General features: G+C 41.6%; 1 protein-coding gene across 1 annotated transcript; it reads left to right on the forward strand.

The window, feature by feature from the left end:
• The first annotated feature begins 2574 nt into the window (after positions 1 to 2574).
• Positions 2575 to 23888, forward strand: LOC146868276 (phospholipase A2 homolog otoconin-22-like). The gene is made up of 4 exons (XM_085609613.1): positions 2575 to 2651; positions 8600 to 8744; positions 17985 to 18091; positions 21478 to 23888. Exons 1-4 carry the CDS (start codon positions 2612 to 2614, stop codon positions 21624 to 21626), a joined length of 441 nt encoding a protein of 146 aa, XP_085465739.1. The 5' UTR covers positions 2575 to 2611; the 3' UTR covers positions 21627 to 23888.
• The last annotated feature ends 1620 nt before the right edge of the window (positions 23889 to 25508 follow it).

Genomic DNA, 25508 nt, shown 5'->3' on the forward strand with positions numbered 1-25508 from the left:
TGCAGGGCTGTTTTGAGGCATAGAGTGCGAGGGCAAAAGAGGCAGGGTAGAGTAGGGTAGGTGAGGGAAGAGTGTTTGTTGCTCCTATGGTGCTGCCTTTAGAGCAGGGTTCTCCACAGTCAGTCCTGGAGGGCTGGATCCATGCCAGATTTTAACCCGTTTACCGCGGCCAAAAATCCGCCGCAGTGCGGCAGCTTTGAAGAGTGGGCGGGGCCGCGTCGGCCAACAGACATGTGCAGCACTACGGAGGTAGTGCTCGCAACGGCAGTTGGCCGACAGAAGCAGCGATCGGGTTAAGATAACTTCTTATATCTAAATGGGGATATGCTAAAAATCTGGTATGGATCCGGCCCTCCAGGACCGACTTTGGAGAAGCCTGCTTTAGAGCATGGACGAGACCAGCGCAGCAGCTGCCCACCACCCCACACAAAGGTCTGGTTCTGGTGTCTCCAGTTAGGAAAAAATGGGCCAGGAAGTTTGTAAACACAGTAATTCTAGACTCAGAGATACTGTGAAAGATAGAATGACAAATTGTGAACTTCCTGGTGTTACCATTTCAGGCCACTCATATTGAGGGCCTCTAGTTTATGAATAGACAAGATAAAAGTACCTTCCTCTCCTAAGCAGACATTCTTAGCAGTTCACATATTCTGATTTACATGCACCAGTCACGAGGCCAGACCAATGCATTTTTCTGGACCCTCGGGTGCACGGTGGAACCAGGATCTAGGACGGGGGTCTCCAACCTTTTCTGTAATAAGAGCTACTTCTGTTCAATGAAAATCATCCTGAGCTAGTATTATTAACGTTGTAATAGTGACCAGATCATATTACATTAGTGTACAGCAAATACAAGATTATGAGCAATGATCACTTCAGTGCATCAGGACAGGGGCAGGTCCTCCATTGGAGCGGAGGAATATCGCCCCACTTAAATTACCCCATAAGATGAAAAATACAATAGTAATTCATTACCATTTTATTTTTCATCTGAGCGTCCTGAACCGAGCATCAGGACGGGGGCTGAACTACTGCTGAATGGCAGGAGCAGGGAGGAGGGCGGACTGTTTGTGCACTTTTCAGACTACGCATGTCCCTTTGGCCGGCTGTCTTGTGAAAGCCAGCCAGACATGCGTAATTTCAAACCTCTAACCCAACTGTCTTAAGATAGCTGGGTTAGAGTAAGTGCAGGACTCCAGGATGCTGAGGAGTGCAGAGTGAGGCCTCTTCCTCCAATAAGGGCGCTGCTCTCACAGCATGAGAGCAGCTCCTGGATTGGGCATACAGTTCCTGAGAAGAGGTCCAGAGCACAGGACGTTGTTTCAGGTAAGTTTGATTTTTATCATTATTTGCGCGCATGTGCCCCCCTCCATAGATGCCAGCCGCCACTACATCAGGCATGATTGTCACCAGTAATGTAAAAAAGGCTTTGTCAATTTGGAATGCCTTTACCTGAGTAGTGCATAACAGCCATAGAAAGAATGCCCCTGGCACCAAGGTAACGATGTTATTAATTAGTAATATTAGTAATATGTCTCCCCAACACTGCATGATTTATCACTCAATTATCATCTTGAAATATATTTTGGAAATTCAACCATTTTTCTCCCAAAATGAGATATTGAGTTTTGAAAATACACGTATTTTCACCTCAAATACATGCATTTCAATTCTGGTATACAAATAAAATTTCAACTAGGCTGGACTGTGCACAGGAGAGCTACTGGCAGGCACCTTGGAGAAGCTTGATCACAGTGTATTGTATGAAAAGTGACTCATTTACATGCAATATTGCACCCTTGAACTTTGTTTGCCACTTTGACAACGGTAGTTACCAATCAAACTCAACATAATTTTTGTATTTGCATAATGGTCCTATAGTGACATCTACTGGTTTAATTTACAAACCACTCTGCCATCAACTTCGCAGTTACCTGCCAGGTCGGCCGAACCTTTCTCTTCATGGCTTTGTGATGTAATGACACCAAAAGTCACTCCTTAGGATTCCTCTACACACACACACACATATATATATATATGTATATACACACACACGCCATGACGCTAGAACCCCTCCCAGCCTTATAAAGCCACTATAAATAGTTACCCATTGTGTATCCTCTATATAGGCGCATATACCATTTCACCTGAACACTCTCTGTGTCTTTATTGGATTATGTTACACGTTACACAGCCTTTATTTATACGTGTATGATATTAGAAAAATTGCACAATGGCATAAGGCAGCGACACAAAGTTACGCCGCACGTTTCAAATTAATGGGGTGGGCACCCCAGAAAGGTTTCTCCCATTCCCTTTCTCTAGCACTAAATGTGCACAATACATTATGTCAGGCACCTAAAATCAACTGTGCTTGAAGTGAGAGCTAAAAGATACAAAGCTCCCCAGACAGTGGTCCTTGTGTGAGTCACGCGCCAACCGGAGGACGTCTCTTCCCCCATAATTGCAAACTCCACTGTAAGGGGTCATTATCCGGGCGGGGAGTGGTGGAGTACTGAGGCTCTCGGGTGTATATATGGCAGGTTCTACCTGAAGTCACTACAGAGCAAACAGACCGGAAGCACGTGTGTCCAACGAGCCCAGCACAAAGATGGCGAAACTTCTTCTTGGCTTAATGGCCTTAGCTTGCAGTAAGTATTAATATTATTAATGAAGTTGCATTTATCTAGCGCCTACTGGCCCTAAGGCGCTAGTAGCAGTAATATGAGGTGCCTTTGTACTTTTTTCAAGATAAGTGTTACTAACTAATTCTTAAAATAATAAGGCAATTATTTTCTGCAGAGATCTGTTAGTACTTTCTGGCCCTAATTTGACTTTCACTAGAGTATTTTGTGCCTCTCATCCTTACAAGGTCGATAATGTGATATTCATTTTCATTGGGTAATAATAGCACCACGTGGCACTGCCCTGATAATCAAGCCTAAGGGTCTTATTTAACCTTTGGCTGGCTGCACTCCATCCAACCAGCGCAGTGGAGGGAGGTACGCCACGGCCCTTGTGCACTATAGCCCACCATATTATGGGGCAGATTTACAAGAAACCGATGCATCTGTACAGATGCGTCAGTTTCCCTGCGCCTCCATGCGAAACCCATGTGCCACCATGGCTGAGCTGTCGCACCATGGCGCAAGGATTGACAGATGTGTCCGAAATTCTGATGCATCTTTGGACGCAAAAGGCACGCATTGATGGAGTCATGTCGCAAGCACAACGCAACTCCAGCTATGCACGGGGAGGCCTATTCCCAATACACTGCATCATTCCTTACTCCTGCTCCAAGGACGCATAGGGTTTGGACGCAGTGGCGTCCTAGAAGTGGGGCAGTGAAATCTTGTATATTTCACTGCGTCACTTCTACAAGGCTTTCCTGGGTGGGAACGCCCACCCTGCATACATTATACCTGATGCAGGTATAATGTGTCGTCGGGCTTTACACGGTGATGCATCTGTCTAGATGCATCATGTTGTAAATGGGCCACAATGTGGCACATTGTTTACGCTGCTTCACAAAAAGTTACGCAACAGCAGTGCAAAAGTGTGTCAAGAGGCTTGTAAATCTGCCCCTAAGAGACCTCAGTCATCGTGGTGGCTAGCCCTCGCCTTAAGAGAATCCGACACCCTGATGACTCCGCTGATGGCGCCGCAGCTTTGCTGTTCAGCCACCATCTTCAATGGGCCCCCCACAGGGCAGGCCTGGGGAATCAAGAGCACCCCAGGCTAAAAAATGCTGAAACCAGCCCCCCTCTGTTCATCTCTTCTGAAATCACTCTCTTTCCGTCCATCCATTCTCCACCCTTTACTACCTTCTTTCTTCTTCCTATCTGATCACTTTCTCCCTACTTTGCCCCTCTCTCCCTCTTTATGTCTCTTGAAGCCTCCCCATGCTACTGCAATTAACTTCAGGGACCCGGGAAAGTGACAGACCCACTAGGAGTGGCCACCTGCCCTAAACCCCTGCCTCCAGCCCTTCGGGAAAATGCCCGGTGGAATTAAAGGCCTGTCCAGCCCAGGGCCAACACAGCAAAGTTTTCTGTTTTTTCAAGATCAAACTATCGAAGCAGGAGTTTACTTTTAGGAACAAAACAAAAATATCATTTCTTTCTTTTCCTCGACCGCACGCCTTGTTCAGTGTGGATGGTCTGGAGTGCTTTACTCTTGACTATTGTTAGGCTCGCAGTGTTCAAAGGTTTCCATCGACGGAGAGAGCAGAGGCTCCCCAGTGAAAGATACCGGTTACTCGACTCTAAATAGAGCGGACGAACAGGGGGTTTGGCGGATAAGTTACTCTATCACATTTGTGGCAGAGTATCCTGTCCGCCAGATTTTAAAATAAGGCCCTAAATCCCTTTCTATGACGTACTCAGAAAAATGAATTATTTTTGGTATTATTCCAATTAGACAGGCATTTTTGACAATGAATTCTCCTTCCTCATAGGGCTTTTTTTTCCATTTGATCTAGTCGTGTTTTCATTTCCCCGGACTTGTGTACATTTTCCTGCAGTAAAGAGTATTCTCTTTTTCTTTTTTCACTCCTCTTCAATATTTGAAATCCCTGTTGAAAGCTCATTCCTCGGTGGCTTCCACTATGGCTGCAGTTGGCTTCAGTGATGTATGCATGAGTACTTTTAAAGCTGCAAAATAAAAGTACCCGCTACATGCAGCATTCTCATTACCCAACATGTCGACATGCACTACTTTTCCATCTATAATGTATGGATTTGCTCTATTGCTTCTTTAAAAGCAAATGACAGTTTTTATGTTTTCTTTCTCCCCTCTCACATTGTTTTTCTATCTTCCTCTACTTCCTTTTCTCCTTTTTCTACCTTTCTTCCTCCTCTGCGTCAAAGTCTGCTGAAGAAAAATAAGTCCCGGTCCCTAAAAATGAGGGGTTGGTTATTGGTTTTGCCTCTCAGCCCAAGGTAAGAGGTGACAGTGAAGGGCATTGGCAGATACATCTGCCAGTTCTCTCACCACCCATCTTGTCCAGACTTCTGCCCCCTTCTAAGGTCTGTTGTATTGTATTGGTATTTATGTAGCACTTACTACTTGTGACTAGGCGCTTTAGTGTTTTTTTGGATGGGCAACACGCTTCTCCGGTGGGTTCTAGTGTTAGTGACTTAGTCAAGGTTACGTTTATTTGTTATGCTATTTCCATTGACGTCATGCAATTTTCTCTTGAGGGAGTGTGCAACTTCCAACACATGTAAGCAACGTTGTAGTCTTCGAGAGTAGGTGTTGTTGTGCAAACAGCAGTGTTGTGAGACCTACAACTCGCACTATATTAGAGCCAATCGCAGTAGTTGTGGGATGCTCTCTAATGAATTTGATTGGCTGTTCCGTGCTCATCATTTCTAGTGTGCTACTTTAGAGTTACAAACTCCAGATGATGTTTTACGTCATAGCGCATAGAATCGATGATAAAAATAAATACCAGGTAATAATATAGCTCTCACAGTGCCGGTCCTATCAGTATTCTATACTCATTTTAAGCAAACGGTATAAAAGACTCTTTCTCAGCTGTGACCCAGCAAAATGTTCATTTTCTTCAATGTATGTGGGGTGAAAGCACAGAACGTCAGTGTTGGCTGACAGAACCCGTGGGAGCAAGAGGATTTAATTTTTTTTTTAGCTTTGTGTAAGGGAACATCCATTGTTCTCTCGTCTTGATTGGTGGAAGGAACGTTCCATTGGTGCCCCCTCTGGACGTTTTGTCCCAGAATAAGACATTCCACGAAATCTAAATCCCATTTACAGGGCGCGAGACGCGGCCACAAACAATGCTCGGCCCCACGCGCCGCCGACCTTGTTCCTGAGAAGGCCAGCTTTAATCGGAACATCTGAACACACATTGCAGGATGCAGAGAGAACATTCTGGAACACTGTGCACGGCGGGGAGCAGATTCGACGCCGTATTTTATTTGGCAATGGTTGGTGGGATAACGTAACAACATAGGGTTTTTGGTTCTTAAAAGCACTCTTTGTTGCTGAATAACACCCTTTCCTCGCAGGCTGCGATTGTGAATATTGCTGCAGGATAATTGTGTTTATTATAGTAGTGGGTGGGGGGTGGTTATAAAGCAAGGGATTATGGGATTACATTTTGTGATGAGGGAGGCAGAGAGCGGCCACTATGAAGTTCTTCACTCAAAGCGGGGTACCTTCATGAAGCCAGCCAACCACAGCCTTGGAGGCAAAATGAGGTACATTTATTTAAAAGATGCAGGTGAAGGACAGAGCTAGAGACTCACAACCTTATTTGGGCGAGTGCCTTGAGAGGCTCCACCAGAGAGTGGAATATTCAGCATCCTCATCTCGAGTGGAATAACAGCGCTGCTTTGTGTACCAAAGCTGGCGACATGCAGTCCGCGGACACATCTCTGGCTCCACCTCTGCTGTGGTCTGAGGTTGACTCCACAGACATGGTGGCAGAACAGCTGAGCATTCTGGGGTAACTTGTCCATCATCATGTCAGGAGGAGCTAACTGGATGTAAGATCTTCAAGGAATTTGCATCAGACTTCTAGGAAAAAGTAGACATAGTGTCCCAAGAATGGTATCGCCTGTCATGGTATAAAGATTATATTGCATCGGCGCTGACGTTCCTCCATTTTGGGTGATATGAGCACCACAGAGTAAAACATTGGTAGATAGTCCACCAACATATTTTGCCAACATCGTAGATCGTCCTAGGGTGATTTCAGCCAGTATGGCGGAGAAAGCTCGATTTCTCTTGTTGTCAATTCTACAAGGAAGATTTCCCAACACTTTGCACTGGTTTGAAGACATCAAAAGTGAGAACAGCCTTTATAGGTGTAGGGCTCTTCCTTGGAAGTCTGGTGGGTAGTGCATTACCATAGTCAAGGTGAGAAAGGAAAGTACAATTGATCACATTGCAGTTTTTAACCCATTTGGTGGAAGGACAGGTTTGCGGTTTACTGAGAAGTTCAAGTTAGAATTCATCCAGGGCCGGCTTTAGGGCGGTGCGACCGGTGCCACCGCACCGAGTGCTGACTCTTCAAGGGGGCGCCGTCCTTGGAAGTATTTGATAGCTTTAAAAGCACCTGCAGCTGCATTCCTAGCCTCCAGCAATTCTCATACAGCAATAAAAATGTCAAGATAACTACGTGATTCATGTTCTTCCTGGCGAGAGAAGGAGTTTTGTCTAGTAGAAGTTTGAACTAATTTTATGGTAGCACAGAGGGTTTATATGCCTGCTGCCAAGAATGTGTACCATGCAGATCAGAAAGTGCATATATTTTAAATTAGTCAGTGCTTTTGACAGAGAGATCCTTTTGTTACTGGCAGTGTAGATGTTAAAACCCTAACATGGAACAGTGAGGTCTGTCTTTCATTATTCTAATGTTTCACAAAGGGTTCATTTTGGTAAGAATAAAAAATCTCTATTATTCAATGTAACCCCAAACCATGGGGATATGTTTTCAATTATGAGTCTGTGCTTCTCCAGACCAAGCACTATTAAACTAAAATGTCTACCAGTATGGATGACATGTGACTCCTACACCTTGTAGTCTTCTGGCTTATGTAACATTTTCTATACACTGATTTACACACCTATGATTGATTGTCTCTGTGTAGTGTGTGTGTGTCTGATGTAAAGTGCTCTGACACCCTACACTGGTATAGGAGGTGCCATACAACTAATTAAATACATGTGAGAGAGAGTGATTGTGGAGACTTGAGGGGGCACTGTGAAAGGGTGGTAGTGAGGGAGTCTGTGAGGGGCGCCAACAAACATTGTCGCACAGGGCGCCACCAGTGCTAAAGACGGCCCAGAATCCACCCCTCCTTCTTTTTACCAGTTTTTTAATATGTGCTTCAAAGTTGAGATTCCTTTCTAAAATGACTCTTAAAGTTTTAGCAGATTCAACATTTTGCTGCTGGAAACCCAAAGATTGTATCGCATTAATCAACTTGTTACTCAGACGGATTTCAGGTATAGCTGAAAGTAGAAGAAATTCCCTTTTTAGTTCACTTGTTTTTAGGTGTTGATCTTTTAGTCATTTTTAAATGTAAGTTAGGCAGAAGGATAGTTAAATATTCGAAAACCAGGTGCCAGTATTGGGCTCTGTGGAGCTTTTTTAGAGAGCGCTGCTCCAATTGTAACACATTGATGCACGTTTGAGATTTAGGATTCACATCATTTTAGTACTGTGTCAATGTTACACCATGTTCCATCACAAATAACATTTGCTTATATGCCGACCAGGCCTATGTTAAGTATGAAACCTACCAGCAGTCTGGATTTTTTTTTAACAACAGCCATAACTGAAGGAGTTGCACATTACACAGGGCCACTTGGTAGCTAAAAAATAACTTGAACCATCTCAAGGCAGATTTCAACATTGCCATTATTTTTTCTGAACACTTCATTATTAGACAGAATTCCTAATCTTCCTTTATCCCTTTTTTTACTTAATAAAGAGTACATCTTACTTTTCAGATATTGATGTTATTACCACGCTTTACTTCCTTCTCTTTATTCTAAGAGTACTTCTGAAGCTTCCCTGAAACATATTTGGAATTGTTCCCAAACCTCTTCTTATTTTTTCTCTTTTTAGCTGTGTCCTTTGGGGCGGGAACCGCTGCCCAGTTCAATGAGATGATTAAGTTCAGCACTTACACCTACAGCTTGGCCAACTACACCAACTATGGATGCCACTGTGGATCAAACACACTGGGCGTGCCTGTGGATGAAACTGACTGGTAAGAGTATTGGAACCAGAGCTCAGTATATCCGGTCTAATCAGTAGACAAACAAAACTGCCTGTCTGCATGGGTCTTTAATTTAACCATGTCAAGTGTTAAAAGTTAATCCTTTGCCTTTCTATGCGTGTGATCCTGTGTTTGCAAGAACACATCTCTCTCCTCACACAGCCATCCTTCCCAGATAAGGTGCAAGTTAGTTCTTCCATCACCAACATGCACACAACACAATACCAAAGTCCTATCGCTTCAAATGCCTTCTAGCAACATGACCCAACACAACTGACCAAGCAATGGGCAAATATTCACCCCGTAGAATGAAATGAAAAGACAAAGTCCCATAGCTTACTCACTCTGCCACAAGACACAACTTAAATCTCCTACAAGCTCAACCTGAATTTATTTATCCCACTGAGGCAACATAAACCATCACTAATCACTAAACTGAATAGTAAATTCATGCAAAGAGGACACAATGATACCAGTCCACCATGACACCAATCCATGTGAAACTCAGGAACCCTGCGGAATGTTGAGAGCACTTCAGGGCCCTACAAATGATAGAAGCGCAGTCTGACACCATAGCATATCATTTATAGCTCCACTATGCACACCAGGATGTAAAGAATGAACCTAAATGGATGAGTTGCTGACACATACCATACGACAACTTAAGATTTGTTCATTTGTTTTATATACTTTGTTTTGCATATCCAGAGTTCAGACTCAACCTGGTAAGAGGGCTACTCACAGAGAAAATACTTTGGTGTGCATAGCTGCGTAAAGTGTCCTTCACAAACTTTGTGACTTTTTTTTCAAAACTTCACATCATGAAGTTAATGAAGAATACACAGAGTTTTAAAAAAATGTGGGCAACAATAATACTTTACCTACTTTTACCCTTTTAGTAGAACCTTTTCCCTTCAAAATTCATCTGCAAAACTTGTTTTGCAGGAATTTTCCCTCACAACTACAGTTAGATGGCTATAAAGTTTGAAACTGAGAAGTTTCCCACCCTGACAAAAAATGACACAGGAGTCGGGAAAAAGGAGTACAAATATACATTTGAGTGAAAAACACCAAATAGTCCTTTATAAAAACGGACCTAGTTATAAGCGGATATGGTAGCTAAAAAACATAAGTGGTCAGGTTTAGGGCTGACTGAAACCTCAAAGATTACCTTTTTTTTGCAGCCTTTGGAAACTTCAATGAACATCTTTTCCAACATCAAAAACATTGGAAAAATTGTTTTGCTTTACATTTGTGTAAAAAGTGTGACTTCTGCAGCAACTTATGTAGCATATATCATTATTTAACAGTATTAAGACCGTACAGCGTAAACTATACTCTGTGGACAATAAGTCATGGTGGTCTCTGCTATACAACTTTACATACATAATCTTTGAAAAAGCTCAACATGTAGACAAAACATCTGTATACATTGTCCAGCTTGGCTGGGTTTGGTTAGAGTGAACATTGTCTTGTTATGCTGCGAAAATGTCTCTCAATAATCAGAAGAATCGGTAAAGTAAAGCATAAGCGTTGCAAGTTTTGCCAAACACAGGAAATTCACAGAACTTTGCTCACCCCAGGAACTCCCATATTTCTGATATAAGACGAATGTACAGCGACCAACAGGGCCATTTAGACCACCGTGCACAGTCCACCAGGGCAATGGAGTCTATGGCCTCCAACTTGCTGATGAAGGCCAACCGTTCATGGAAGTGGATTGCCGTGCCTTCAGTGGAGTTGCTGATGCAATGGCTCCTTTGAAAACACTGGATTTTGCCATGCGGATGTCAATTTTGTTCCACCCGCTCAGCAAAGTTTGTTTATTTTCCAAGAATCAAACCCTCAAAGTGGGAGCTTGTTTCCTGAAAACAAAAAAACCAATGTCCTGACACAGAGTTTTCTCCCTGTACCTAGGGTCTATTGTACTTTTTTCCGTACCTGGGCCCACCATGCATGACATGGTGGTCACTTGTAGGGAAAGAGAGTGACGTCGGCCGACCTAATAAAGACGCTGTGAAGGTCACTGTGCTGTGAAGGACTCGTGGAGGAGGGGCAGTCGTGTCACAGGTTTATTTCGGCAGAGCCAGCTGAGTCTCCACCAGTGTAAACCCTTCAGTTCCCCGACTCTAAAAAGGGCAGGGGAACCTCAATTTTGGCATGAGAGGAGCACCACCTCATTTATGGCGGCCAACTATAAATGACACGCAAAGTCTTGCTACAGCCAGATACCAGCAGTTGGCAGATTCTGTCTGCAGTATTGTCCAGAGAACCTTCACCGTAACCAAAAGCGAGAATTTTATGCAACTGCATTCCCTGGCTTGTGTAGTTTATCTTCGTCAGGTGGGCTTCTGTGGGCTCACTCACTCACTCAATCAATCAATCAGGGATTTGTAAAGCTCATTACTCACCTGTGAGGGTCTCAAGGCAACGGCTCACATTAATAAAAGCCAACAATTTTTTTACCCAAAATTAGTACTGTGCTGTCTTATCAGTCAGTCAAAGTGGCTTTATTTCGATAAGAAAATATCTTTAAAAGCTTTACAGAAGTAAAAAACACAACAAAGTTAAAATCTATAAAAAACATAGACAATAAATAGCTAAAAAGTTCTAAACACAGAGACCATAATTAAACAATTAGTAGAAGCCATTTTGTCCTAATGAGCCATGCCCAGCTTAAGTATTTGGCTAAGCCGCAAACAAACAGCAGCCGAGTATCTGAACTCAAAATTCGCAAGGCCACGCTGCATTGTCGAGTACCCAGCTCCCTACACAGTGGCTTTAGCCACCTGGAGTGGGGTGCTTTGTAGGCAGGGCATACAAACAGAAAATGGGGGATCGATTCTATCTCCTGTGGACAAAAGGGACAGTAGGGTGTAGTTTGGGCCGGAGGTTTCCACCGGGCGGTCAATGATCTTACCGGCAACACACCCACTCTAAATTTAAAAAAAACAAAGCTCTATCCCTGGGAATTGTAATGAGGTCCAAATAATGTTCCCGAAGTGCTACGTCTTTTACAAGCAAAAAATCCCTAGAGGCATGGCACAGACTAGAATCAGTATTTCTTTTATTTGTTACCCAAGACCATATATATAGGTTCTTCAAGACTGATTTGGGAGGAGCAGACCGAGAATGCCAAGCCCCCTCAAGACCAAGCTCAGTCAACAAGTTTTCACGTCCCTCAACCACCTTATTTTTGCCCATCCTGACAAGCCTAGAATCTCCTTTAGGCCCTCGGCATAACTGGCCAGTTCCGGGACCCTCCGCAGGCGAGCCCACAATAAAAGAGGGCGCAGCCTAGCCTGATCCTGGATGGGACGACATCCCATATCCAACAGGAGGGGAAGAGTGGGAGTGCTCTTAGGAAGGGACATCAGGTCCCTCAAAAAGTTGTTCTCTGAGTACACCAACTGGCTCATATTCTGGGCGCCCCATAACTCTGCTCCATAAAGTGCCGCACTAACGGCTCTGGCAGCATAAATGTCGAGCACCGGGGCGATAGGTTTCATAGAGGATGCCTTCTGCTCCTTCAGAAGAGCCCCCACCACCCTTTTGTGGCTTAAGATCATTTTAAGGAGGTGGCTGTCCCACTTCATGGTATCAAGGAGGCGTATGCCCAAGTAGTCAAATTCCTTGACCCTTTCCAAGGGAGCCATATTAAGCAATGGGGGCCGACCAAGTTTTTTAGGAGGGTTCAAGACAAGGAACTTGGTTTTATCAGTATTGATCTTTAAACCTGTTGACCTGCAGAATTGATCAAAACCATCCAAGAGACTCTGTAGGCCAATCGGGGTCTCAGAGATTAGCAGGGTGTCATCGGCAAATAATAGAGTTGGGATCTTCCTCCCTGCCAAGGATGGTGCATCAGCTGGAATTTTAAGGAGGTGATCCACAACTCCATTTATATAAAGTGAAAAGAGTGTGGGAGCGAGGACGCACCCCTGGCGCACACCTCTGCTAACTTTAATGGGAGCAGTACTTTGTCCCTGGGTTCCCCACCTCACCTGTGCATAATTGTTCTCATGAAGTTTTATTATTAGGCACAGTAGGTACGCGGGACTACCTAACTTTACCAAGACCCGCCACAGGCGCTCCCGGGGTACTAGGTCAAAGGCAGTCCGCAGGTCGATAAATGCCAAATACAGGCTGCCTTTGCCTATAACTACCACCTTCCAATAAATTATCAGGAGTCGAAATGACTGTTCGATGGTCCCGGTACCAGCCCTGAAGCCTGCTTGGAAGTCAGATAATATTTTATTCTCTTCTGCCCATTGGAGAACCCTGCTCAAAATTACTTTCCCTGCCACTTTTTGGGCCGAGTCTATCAAACTTATGGGGCGATAGTTAGATGGGTCATCCCGAGACCCTTTCTTAAAGATCGGGACGACCTCTGCACCCATCCACGACTCTGGGAGTGGAGCTCCTTGCCCAAATGCGTTAAGCAAGGAAGCAATAAGAACCCCCCACTCTCCTGGATTAAGGCGGAAAAGGTCCCCAGGCAAACCATCAGGCCCTGCAGCTTTCAGCAGGACAAGGGATTTAATAGAGTGTTCAACCTCCCTAGCTGTGAAAGGGACATCCACTCCTGAGTCATGACAACCAGAAGTGGGTGGGAAGTAGTCTAGTTCATCCTCCATATTCACGGTATAAAGGGAAGAAAAATGCTCGAACCAGGACTCCTCAGGAATGTTACAGGTAATGAGCGAGTCTGTGGGCCTATGTTTAGCTCTAATTAAGTGCCAAAATCTCCTCGGATTTTTCTCTGCGCTAGCTGATTTCAAGTCACTCCAAAACTTGTCCTCCCAGTCTATCTTAGCGGCCTGTTGGGCTAACCTATACTTCTTCTGCGCAACCGCCACTAACCCTCCACCCCCTAACTTCACTGCCATAATTAATTCTCGCTTTGCTTTCCGACAGGGAGCAGAGTACCAGCCAGGATTACCCTTTGGACGCGGCTCCCTCCGATCGCCATCAGCTCGAATGGGTATAGAAAAAAGGTCCCCTATTGATCTAGTGGTACTACTAAACAAGGAGGAAACCTCATTAGCATTTAATGTAGCGGCTGATAGCCTTGGGATAATATTTGACATAATTGCCCTTATGCCCATAACCTTCTCCTCATTGAGGACAAACTTGTCCCATTTTAACCGCCTCCCACAATTAGAAGGGCAGACTTCTCCGGTCAACCTTATGGCAGGAGGGATTATACGGCTAGTATTCTTTCCCCATAAAGAGGTTAGGCTCAGAGAGAGCGGATTGTGGTCGCTATCCGTAGATGCAACAACCTCCATATCTACCAAATGGGACCAAAGGCGAAAATCTAAGAGGATATAATCTATCCTAGATGTATGTCCAACCCTATTGTAGGTATGTGCCCCTTTCAGGTCAGAGATGGATCTCCCATTGGTCGCCCTTAGGCCGAACTCCAGAGTGAGTGCATTCAATTGAAGTGCACGTTGGGACCATCTCTTAATTGGGCTCAAATTAAGAGGCGGGATACCTCTTCGGGTGTCCTCGCCTTGGATGTCTTATGGCATCACTGGAAAGGAAGGCATCATCATCACTAAACAGTAGCCTAGTATTTTCTAACCTCGCTGGGCATTACCGAATATGAATGAACTTTAAATGCAACCAAGGGCAGGCAAATGCAAAGCCAACAGATGACCTTGAATCCGATCAATGAATAACTGAGAACCACAAAGGATGCCCAGATTCTGAAAGAGCTACACAACCATACAAATGGTAATAGGTGCTACACAAATGCACATAACATAACATTATTTAGATTTATTTGGAATCCAGTTGTATTAAATCATAGCTCAACATTTACAAAAATACAGCAACGCAAACCTACCTGAATAACAACAAAGTTTACTATTTAAAACGTGCAACAATAATACAATAACATATTTTTTCAGTATGCACATTAAACTAAGGAGGTCATCAATACTTGTCAGTGTGGTTAGGTCACTAGCCAACAGAGCTAAAAAGAAATACAATTAATTTGCTGAAATTTCCACTATAAACAAATGCTTATTGATTTGGTAGCCCACTAGCGAACTAAATTAAGTTAGTCTTAGTTGCCTGTTCATTGATGTGTTGCATTTACATATAAGAAGTGTTGTCCTTTAAACGTCACAAAACAGTCAAATGTGGGAAAAAAGGGCACAATGTGTGCAGAAAGTTAAATTAAAAGTTTGGTGGTCCTGCCAAAAGTAATCGCCATTTACGGATCCCACGAGACAATACATTCCATAGTCCTATGTATCCCACATCAGTAATTAGCTTCTGCAAGTTGCAGGGTTGAATTTCTGAAACCTGTCTTCATTAATGCCTGATCATAACCTTTGAATTCACATTAAAAACATAAGGCACTGTTTAGGAGGGAAGAGCGATATGAGAAAGTTGGAAGGAGCTATGTAGTATATATTATCCTTTAGGTGTATTGTTCGTCTCTGCAAATGTGGTCTTTCGTGATTAGGACTAGCACACTCTGAAAAACACAGAGGTACTCCCAGGCTTTCTTCCCCTTTATTTGCTTTTACTTATGTCTTTTGCTTTTACCACTGACGTTTTCCATATTTTTCCCCAAATTATTTTTCTAACCTTTAAGTTAATTTTTTTAAATTCTCACCGAAATAAAATAAATAATGTCCATTAATAATTATGTAAAAGTGATGTATAGAATTAATTACAATTAATGTCATTATTTAATAAAATTTTGTGCAACATTATTTTTAATTCAAAATAGGTTTATAAAATATTTTATAATCAATGAACATGCTCTATTTTTTATATATTTATGTTTATTTATATTTCTAACTATTTTAAATATTACAATTTAATTACATTCTTTTTGATGCGGTTTTATTTTAAGTGCTTGCCTCCTTGGTTTTCTATGGGCAGGTTTTGCAATACCACTAGTTGGCCATTTGTAGTTCTGAACTTACTACTGTTTTTTTGTAGTAACAACCTGCATTCAGAGTTTGTGAATACCAACAAGTACTACACTTACTCAGAAGTGTAAACTTATTCAGAAGTGCAAGCTATATTGTGAATCAGGCCCTTAGAATAGAATACTCATAAGGACAGATAAAGGTCTAAGATAATAAATGGATACAAAAAGTTGCCTTAAACAGGGATGCCTTTCAGCACCACTACCTTTTTCTCTACATATGTATGATTTTCCTTTAATTTTTTACAAATATTGGAAAATTCGCTCAACTCTGGTTTCTTATCCTATAAATACACTGATTTATGCAATGATGTGATAATTTGTTACATGGCCCCTATAAGATTACAACATGGGCTAAATGCCCTAATACATGTGCAAAAAATCATCTTTTAAAAATGAATTAACTTAAAAGCAAAACCATGATTTTAACAAAGAAGTTTCTTTTTGCTGGAGAATTGAAATGAAGAGTTGAAAAAGCTCTCATGCTATCTTTATCTTGGGATGGTATTTGCCCAGAATCTTTCTGATTGACCACATATTGAGCATGGCACAAGGTGGCACGCTATATTCAATTTACTGATATTATTATGAAATATATTTTGTATCTCTTTATCATGTATGTACTGCCAATGTCCGTTTATCCCGGAATGTAGAATTGGAACATAGATATCTCATGCCTATTGGTCTTTAATTGATTTGAAGACAAATTATTGAAGAGAATATGTAATTTGAATAAATAAACCCCAGTAGAGGCATTCCACCTGAAATTTGTACTAACTGGTGCTTTTTAGAATGCATTAGGTGAAATAATCCTGTGGGTGTATTTTAAAATGCTTCCAAGTACAAAACATTACAAGGATTATTAATTCTAGTGTTGTAGCAGTGTGTGGTCATTGTAGAGATCTGATACTATACAAAACTGTAGCATACCCATCATTTTTTTAAACAGTCCAAGGAAAAGGTGCATACACAGAACAAACGTAAGATTCAACATTTGTTACTTCATTTTTTAAGGGTGTGGTGCTACCCTTGAAATTTACAGGAGGGAGATGGTCTGGTTTAAGATGATAACAGTGTGTATATCCACTGTGCAAATAAGTGATCCGGAAAATAAAACATGTCATTTTCTGTTGTCCAGTGTTGAAAACGGCACATATTGAAGTTTGCTGATTTTTAAGATAATCTGCATTGCTAAAGATATTCTGTTATACATATACTCCCATACAAATGGAAGAGATTTTTATTGTCTTTTTAACTTTAAAAAAGTGTTTTTTAAGCATTTAATAAAGGATTTTCCTTTTCAGTGCAATACTGTTTATTTTAAATGTTAACCATGAAATTATATTTGTTTTAATTATGTTTGTTGACCTAATTTTGAGCTTTTGAATCATACAATAAAGAATAAGAAGTCTATCACAAGAGCCCTCTTTAGCATGAAGATCCCCACTCAAATTCAAGTACATTGGAGTGTATCTTATGCACTTTTAATTTGTATTTATCAAACCTGGGAGCGTGTGTCTAGGAACAACTACTTCAAACTAAACCATACCTGAGATATCAACAAGGTCATGATGTTCTGTAAAATGCAAAAAACCTGCCTACAGCTTTGGCACATGACTTGATTCTGGGATTATATTATTTCCCTGTTTAATGCATGTGGGTTTAGGTTATACTTCTTTAATATGTCGTCTGTGTGTTTCTGTGTAGACAATTAGGGGGATAATTCATTTTCTCTAGACTATGGGCCTGATTACCATCTTGGCGTACGGGTTAATCTGTCATAATGGTGACGGATATCCCGTTTGCCGAAATATAAATCCCATAGGATATAATGGGATTCATATTTTGGCAGATGGGATATCCGCACTCCACCAAAAACGTAATCAGGCCCATTGTTATCTACATGTATATACCTACAAGTTTCACAATATTAATATTTGAACCTAACTTCCAAATCCAATTAGGCATCATTCCATCAGTGTGTCTGGCAGAAGCTTCCATTGCTGCAGCAATGAATTAATGAATTTCGTACACTTGGCGTAGTACAAATAACCTATGTCAATGACTTATGATTTATTGGTGGGGCAAAAGTGTTAATTTTTAATGTCCCCAGTCCATACCTTCTGCCTTCTTTCATATATGGATAAAGTGAGGTGACGCTGTTGTGTACTTGGTGGATCTGCAGGAACAGCTTTGACGGACTTTGAGACTTGTTCAGGCCCTTGTGTAATGTGTTCATTCCATCTCACTGTCTCTTGTCTTTCTTTCCATTGCAGGTGCTGCCATGAACATGCCTGCTGTTACAACAAGGCTCAGATGATGGGCTGCATCCCTGAAACTACTCACTACAGATTCTACGCTTATGAAGACAATATCAAGTGCAGTAAGTACTGTCTGAAGAGGCTCAGGGTGAAGCTTGCGGGATCAGGTGTGATTCCTGGAGTTGTGAAAAGATCTCCATGAGCAAATAATAGGTCAAGGGATCTCAGACCTGGTCAAAGAATAGCAAAGTACAAAATTTCCACCAGCCCTGTTTGCCCAGGATGGGGAATGTCAGCATTTACCAATTGATCTTAGATGAGTAAGGGTATAAATCTCAGTCAATTCATGCTGTCCTCTACTTAATGTGAGTAGTTCTTAATTCCTTATACCACCTACAGTTTTCATTTTCCCAGTGATAAATTCAAGAATATGCCTTTAACTGAATACAGACATCATAATTTATCCTCAGTGAGCATAAGTATCTAAAAATAAGTACTAACAACAAGTATCAGAATCTGTGGAAAGCAAGGAAAGGTATTAGACTAGCCTCAAAATGAGTACATTGATATAAATATTTCCCAAGCAAGGGATGTATGACGTAATCACGCATGCTTTTACAACACATGCGGGCAATATAACGAACGTGTTGCTACCACGCATTCCATTACAACGCAAGTCGTTAAAATGACTTGCCTTAGGGAAGCACTGGACTTTGGAATAGTATATTTTAGTATTCCAACTCCAGTCTGTGCAACAGTAGGGAAGGTGTTGGATTTAAAATCCAACAACGTGTTCCCTAAAGCAAGTCATTGTAACGACTTGCGTGGTAATGGAACTCATGGTAATGACGCGTTCCTTGTAGTGCACACGTCCTATATAATTTCTATGCAATGGTGTAAATTATTCTTGACTTACTCCTGAATTTCCACAAGTAACTTCCACTTACTAGTTGAAGAACGCTTAGTGGCCTTAGTAAGACTTCTCTAAGTGAGAATCTGCCCTTAAGGAGCACAGGCACCATAAGTAGTTGTAAAATTTAATTTTAAGGAAATCTTCACAATATAGAGGGACAAGATAGAATGGCACATAAATTATGTGACACAGACTAGCAGTACCAGTGATTAAGCAGAACTTTATCCATGCAGAAAGTAAATGAAATGAAATGAATCACAGCCACATCACCAAAAAGTCTGATGGATCAATAACATCTTTTTAGCACCTGGCAACTTTGCAATAATTTACTTGTTATGTAACTGTTGTGCTGCTAAAAAAGTAATTTTCATCCTATGAAACAAGCAATTGGAGCCCAACTAAAATAAAAAAAAAACGGGCAACATTATAGTTCTCACTCTTCTTTCTCTAAATATCGATTTTAAATGTTTAACTCTCAAGTCAAAAACAACTAACATATACACAAAATATAGCCAGTTGTCTCCTTCACTAAAGAACATAAACAGCACTTTAATTGACCTCACCTAGATGACCTCCCAGAACTATAAACTTGGCAAAATAATAAGTATAACATTCCAATAGAGAGACATTTAATTTTAACCATCAGAGGTAAGGTTCAAATTAATGTGGTTTGTCTCTTTTGAGTAAATGTTTACTTTACATAATGTAAATGATGTTTCAACTTAAGCAGATCACAGTCCTCATTAAATTAATAGGCTTATTTTATTTTCTCCAATAGGGATGTCAGACAATATTTACTCTGGGTACTGAATGTTTCCCAATTGCCAAGTTTATATAGGCTTTAAAGTTCATAAAGATAAGACTTCAGACTTGGAATACCTATATTGTCAATTAATGCTGACTATGTCAAAGGCTAAAATATGTTTTAAAGTGTCAATTTTATACCTGTTACATGCTGTTATGTAATTTAAAAAGGATGGATCTGATGATGAAGAGATAGCCGAAAACCCAAACTCTGAGCATATACAGCATTGTGGCATCGATTAACGTAGGTGTCATAGTTTACTGCTAATGTATTCATATCTCCATTTGAGTTTATCAAAAAGACAGATGGGCCATAGATCAAAATTGGTGCAAGGTTAGCCCTAAATACTAGCATGTGCCCCCCCCCCAACAGCGATACCAAAGGAGATAATGGACAGAGCGCTTGAGCAAATCAAACACTCACCCCCAGTCAACTGATCTGGGTTTAATCCATCATCATTCTTTAGCTCACTCCGCCACCCCAGTTCAGAAATGGCCATATGCAAATCAGTCTGACCCTGTGCCTCATGGGAACAGTCCAGCCCGAACTGCCAAGCCATGTCTTCCCTGGACCGGAAACAAGCATCCTGGGACCGGTTTCGGGTTCATAACCCTCATCAGCCAGGCTATCTTGAATCCAGTGGCAAAGTGAGCAAGAGACCCACGTCTGGGCATACCCTGCCAACTTAGGGCGATCCAAGCGATACCAAAGGAGATGATGGACGGAGCGTTTGAGCAAATCAAACACTCACCCCCAGTCAACTGATCTGGGTTTAAACCATCATCATTCTTTAGCTCACTCCACCACCCCAGACATGGCCATATGCAAATCAGTCTGACCCTGTGCCTCATGGCAACAGTCCAGCCCGAACTGCCAAGCCATTTTGCATTTGTCACCCCGAGTGGGACGGGTATGCTCAGACATGAGTCCTGTGCTCTCCATGCCACTGGAATCAAGCTATCCTGGCTGAAGAGGGGTGAAACCCCGAAACCGGTCCTAGGATTCTTGGTTCCAGTCCAGGGAGGACCTGGCTTGGCAGTTCGGGCTGGACTGTTTCCATGAGGCACAGGGTCAAGACTGATTTGCATATGGCTGGGTTCAAACTGGAACAGTATGGTGAGCAAAAAAACAACGGATTTAGGCCCAGATCTCTGTACTGGGGTGAATGTATGACATTGTTCTGCATTCTGTCCATCAACTGTTGTTTTTGCATTCCCCCCCCCCAACAGATCAACCTACATAATCACATAAGAATTTCTTTAAGCGGAATATCTGTAACACTTTTTTCTCAAGTTAGTCAGGTTTGCTTTCCCATTCATATTAGGAAAAACCTAGATATGGAGAGGTAAAAACTCTACTTAGCTTATAATTATTTATAGACCAAGTAAACCTAGACTTGGGTTCTTTCTCGAAAAGACCATCATTTTAGTTTTCTCTAAATTTATTGTGAAATGGGCAAGTCAATTACATTCTTACCACACACATTTCGGGAAACAACTTAAAATTAGTTTATTTTGACTGAAAGTTTAGACATATACAATGAAAATAAAAGTGTAGCAAGGCTATAAGCCTGCTTCAGTCCATTTTCAGCTCTTAATTTAAGGGTGCATCCTCTTCCACTTGATAATTTGACCTTAACCCATGTGTGGGAATGCATTTTCATTATAATGTTTATCAAAAGTGTTGTCTCTCCTCATGCACCAAGGTTATTCCATACTTCTATATGATAGACTCTATCAAAGCTGCACCATAGTTAACACATTTTCTCATCATAATTTTTATTCCAACAGTTAAAACCCCCAACAAGTGTGACAAAGAGGTTTGTGAATGTGACGAAGAGGCTGCCGACTGTTTCCGGAAAAGGCTGGACACGTACAACCTGCACTTCCGCAACATTACAGCGTCTGCAAGCTGCCGGGGACCCAGACCCTTCTGTTAGTCCCTGATCCGCCATTGTGTGCCCTACTTGTTACTGTCATAGCTACAACCCTAATGTGCAACCTCGACAGGGAATGTCAAGCCAGACGCCCACAGAACTGGGAATTCCCAAAATGTACCTTTAGAACTGAATGCCAAAATGACCAGCTAGAATAACAATTGAGAAACAAAATTCAAAGTGGCCAGCCGGAGTCCCAAAAATATCTAGACATATTCAATGCAATGCAACAGTCGGAATTCCGGTTGGTCATTGGGAATGTCAACATACAAGGTGCAATTGCAAGTAACCCATCGGGAATACGAATTTCAGCTGTTTGAAAATCATCTTGCATTGCATGAAAAATCAATGGGTGTTGGGAATCTGAATGAGCAATTGGAATTATGATTCCAAATATCTAAAAACTCTTCCGAAGAACGCTGAGTGAGTTTATCACTTTCTTTCATGTCTCCCATGATCTTCTATTTGAATCTAATGGAGAATTGGAAACTCAGCCTGCATAATTCCGAGGCCAGTAAATCGAATGCTTTAAAATTAGTTGGTATTGGCACCTTTTTATAAACAGGGTTTATAAATGGCAGAAGTGTGGTATGCAGCAGCACAAAATACAAAGTAGGCTTTTAACAGTTCCGTATTTAAGGCACTTGACCTTTTCGGGAGTTCATATTGGAAAAGTGTGCTCTCTAAATCATTGGACATGCAGTAGGCAGTCTTTCTACGACAATGGTTAGACCAGTTTAAGGACTATGGGAGCGGATTTAGTAACTTTTCAAGCAATGCAGTGCTGCATTCGAAGTAGCGTTGCATTGTATGAAGAGCAGGGAGGGAGTTTTCCTCTGGCTTTTACGCTCCCATACACAAACGACCATATCCTTGCACCGTAGTACAGAGGTGAGTGCATTCCGTGGAGCATAGGTTTTGCACTGGTAGGGGACCCTTCCTGTACAAAAACTATCCTTTAATACTTTTCCCACTTTGTACATGTGCTGTAAATCCCTGCCTGCAAATGTTAGTTGATAGGACGCTGTGTGAAAACCCATAAGTGGTTGCATTGGAGAACCCATGTACCACCTATGGAACTCCCTCGTGACTCGAAGTACTGCAAAGGAGCACATAGCACTACCTTGTGCTACTTTAGGCAACTTTCCATCTCAATTACAATTTGTGTTGGAAAGTAAATCACTGCACAACTCTTTGCAAGTGCAAGCCCACTGTAAAGTATTAGTATATATGGGCCGAAGTGTCTCCATTAGTGCCCAGACAAAGTTTTCATTATTTGGGCTAAAACACCATGAATTGCTAGAATTAGCTAAATACTTTCCCAGGAGCCACTGCTTCAAGCAGAAAATGCCTTGCACAAACACGGAAGTCAACACCAAGAGATGTTTTCATATCGGACAAGTCTACTAATATTATCTTATGTGACTTTTGTCATGAGATACATTCATCAAAATGATGCATATTTCACACAAAAAATTCCCAACCTGAGTCCTGATCAAGGTCCACCCCAAAAGGGTCATATCAGAATCATATGCTCGCCTGGAAAATGTGCAAACCAGAGATTTGCTTATGAATTGCCTCTCCAAAAACGCACAGTGCAGGAAAATACGAATTTGCTAATTAGCTAACTCTGCCTCCCACCTTCAGACAGCTGCACCAGCAACAGTGCATTCTGGTCCTTGCAGTGTTTTATTCTCCTTTTAAATAGGACAAGAGCTGAAGAACCAGAAAGCTTTGCCATGGAGTCGCAATTTCAAGTATGAGAGTCTAATCGATTATTTAGATTGCTCATAGATTTATGAGATTAGAAATCCAAGTATCTATACGTCTGTCCCATTTAAGTGTCTACTTTTAAAAAGAGGTACTTGTATTCAGAGGGTGGGTAAGACTAAATGCCAGTCACTCAAATAATTGAGATGTTATGATAGAAGATTTAAAAAGTACTGAATAAATTATGTATTAAAAAGAACATTTGTTGCGGTAAGGGCACCCCCATCGTGGACCTCTTGGGTTACTGCAGAAGCTTCATTATACTCTGTGTGTGTGTTACCGTAGTATGCATTATTGACTACTAAGCCCTTTCTGTGTGACTGTTATCCAAGGGAAACCAAACAAAAAGAAAAATAACTTTTGGAGACCATTTACCTGTCAATTGAAGTTCTGGGTCAGCCTTGGGAAACTGGAGTGTACTATTCACTGCGGGAGGCGCATTTGCTAAAATTTGTAAACTTACTCACGCAATAAACAACATTTTACTTGCAACCACTTTAAGATTTCTGTGTTATTTTTGCAAACCGGTTAAAATAATGGGATACGTCTCAGAATGTACTTGCGAGTAGAACAACTGGCATTATTTAATCATACAGAGATTGGTTATATACCTTCATGTCTCCACAAAATGATGATTCCAGTCCACTGCATTTATTTACTGTCAATTTCGAAGCAAGTAAACACCTCCTAGAATGCATTGTTTCGGTAACTGAGAACAGTAGACTTCCAATACAAGTCCTGTATGAACATGGAGGGAGGTGTAGTTATGTACTTGGGTATAATTTAACAGTAGCATTTGCTACCCTTTATTGCTTCTTGCAAGTTCTGTATAAACTACATGGCAATCCCTGTGATTGAAACATTTGGACAAGCGATCTTCTAAAAGTATGTATCTTTTACTACTGTTAGCAGAAGCTTCTAAACGTGAAGTTTATCAACCACTCTTAACATGCTCTGGACTTAAGATTTCAATTACGCTTGTCAAAGGTGGTACTTGGGCCCATTGATGGGGTACTATTGTGTGATGTCACTTCCTCTGATTCACTGGAAGCTTATCTTGTCACTTAAAACTATTTTATAATTTCAACCACTACTACGTAGCACTGGGCAGAGGTTCAACCAAGAACGCTGAGCTCTCCCAACTCATTGGCATGCAAGGGATCAATTGCTAATGCGTTTGCATTTGCCACATCTTTATTCCTTAGTCACCCTTTAGAGTTCAAGTCTACATGTAGCAGCAGGTTTTGAAGGTCTGGCGCAGACTGCCCTGCATGCCGTTCTCAACAAATTCAGACTATTTCTCTACACTTCACTCATTTCTCATTGAACAGTGACACACCGTGTCCCACCTCCTCCCGTTATTCTTACAGCCCAGATGTTCACCTTAGCCTATGATTTCAATAGGAGCTTTCACTCTATTCTCTCACTCACTAACCCTAGCACTGCATAAAAGTCACCCACCACAACCAATGCCCAGCAGCAACTTTAATCAGGTGTCACCATCTCCACTGTAACTAACTCACTCCTACCAGATACATTTTACATATCTACCCTCCTTCACAAACATTTAGATGACACAGCCACACAACATTACGAACAAACAAACCGATCTCTATATCACTCAGATACCATCACAGCCACATACATACTAACCCTATAATAATTCACGGCATGCCAGCACCCAAATGCCAACCAGCAACACACATTTCCACCTTTCCAAAAAAGTGTATTTTAGATATTTCAATCAGTGAAAGCCCCTTTTTTACTTCAGTGTATCTTCTTCCCCATGAACTCACACAGATATGCTATATTTACTCACGCAGACACCCAAGTAAATTTACTATGTACCAAAATGCAAAATAATCTCACACTAGGCTAGGATAAACCTGTCCACCCTTAGGAGGAGATAAACGCCTTAAACAAGCCAAAAATGACAGGTGCATAGCCAGAAAGAAGGGACTTTACTGCCTTTTCATGATAAGTCTTACCTTTCACATATTATGCCAGCCTGTAACTCACTATTCATTGGGCTCATAGACTTGGTTATATCATCAGGCATACTTTGCAACCCCATTCTCACCTTTTCTACTCCTGAATCAGCCATTAACTCACGTT

This window comes from Triturus cristatus, chromosome 1_2, assembly GCF_964204655.1.
Source record: "Triturus cristatus chromosome 1_2, aTriCri1.1, whole genome shotgun sequence".
In the NCBI taxonomy this organism is placed as follows: Eukaryota; Metazoa; Chordata; class Amphibia; order Caudata; family Salamandridae; genus Triturus; species Triturus cristatus.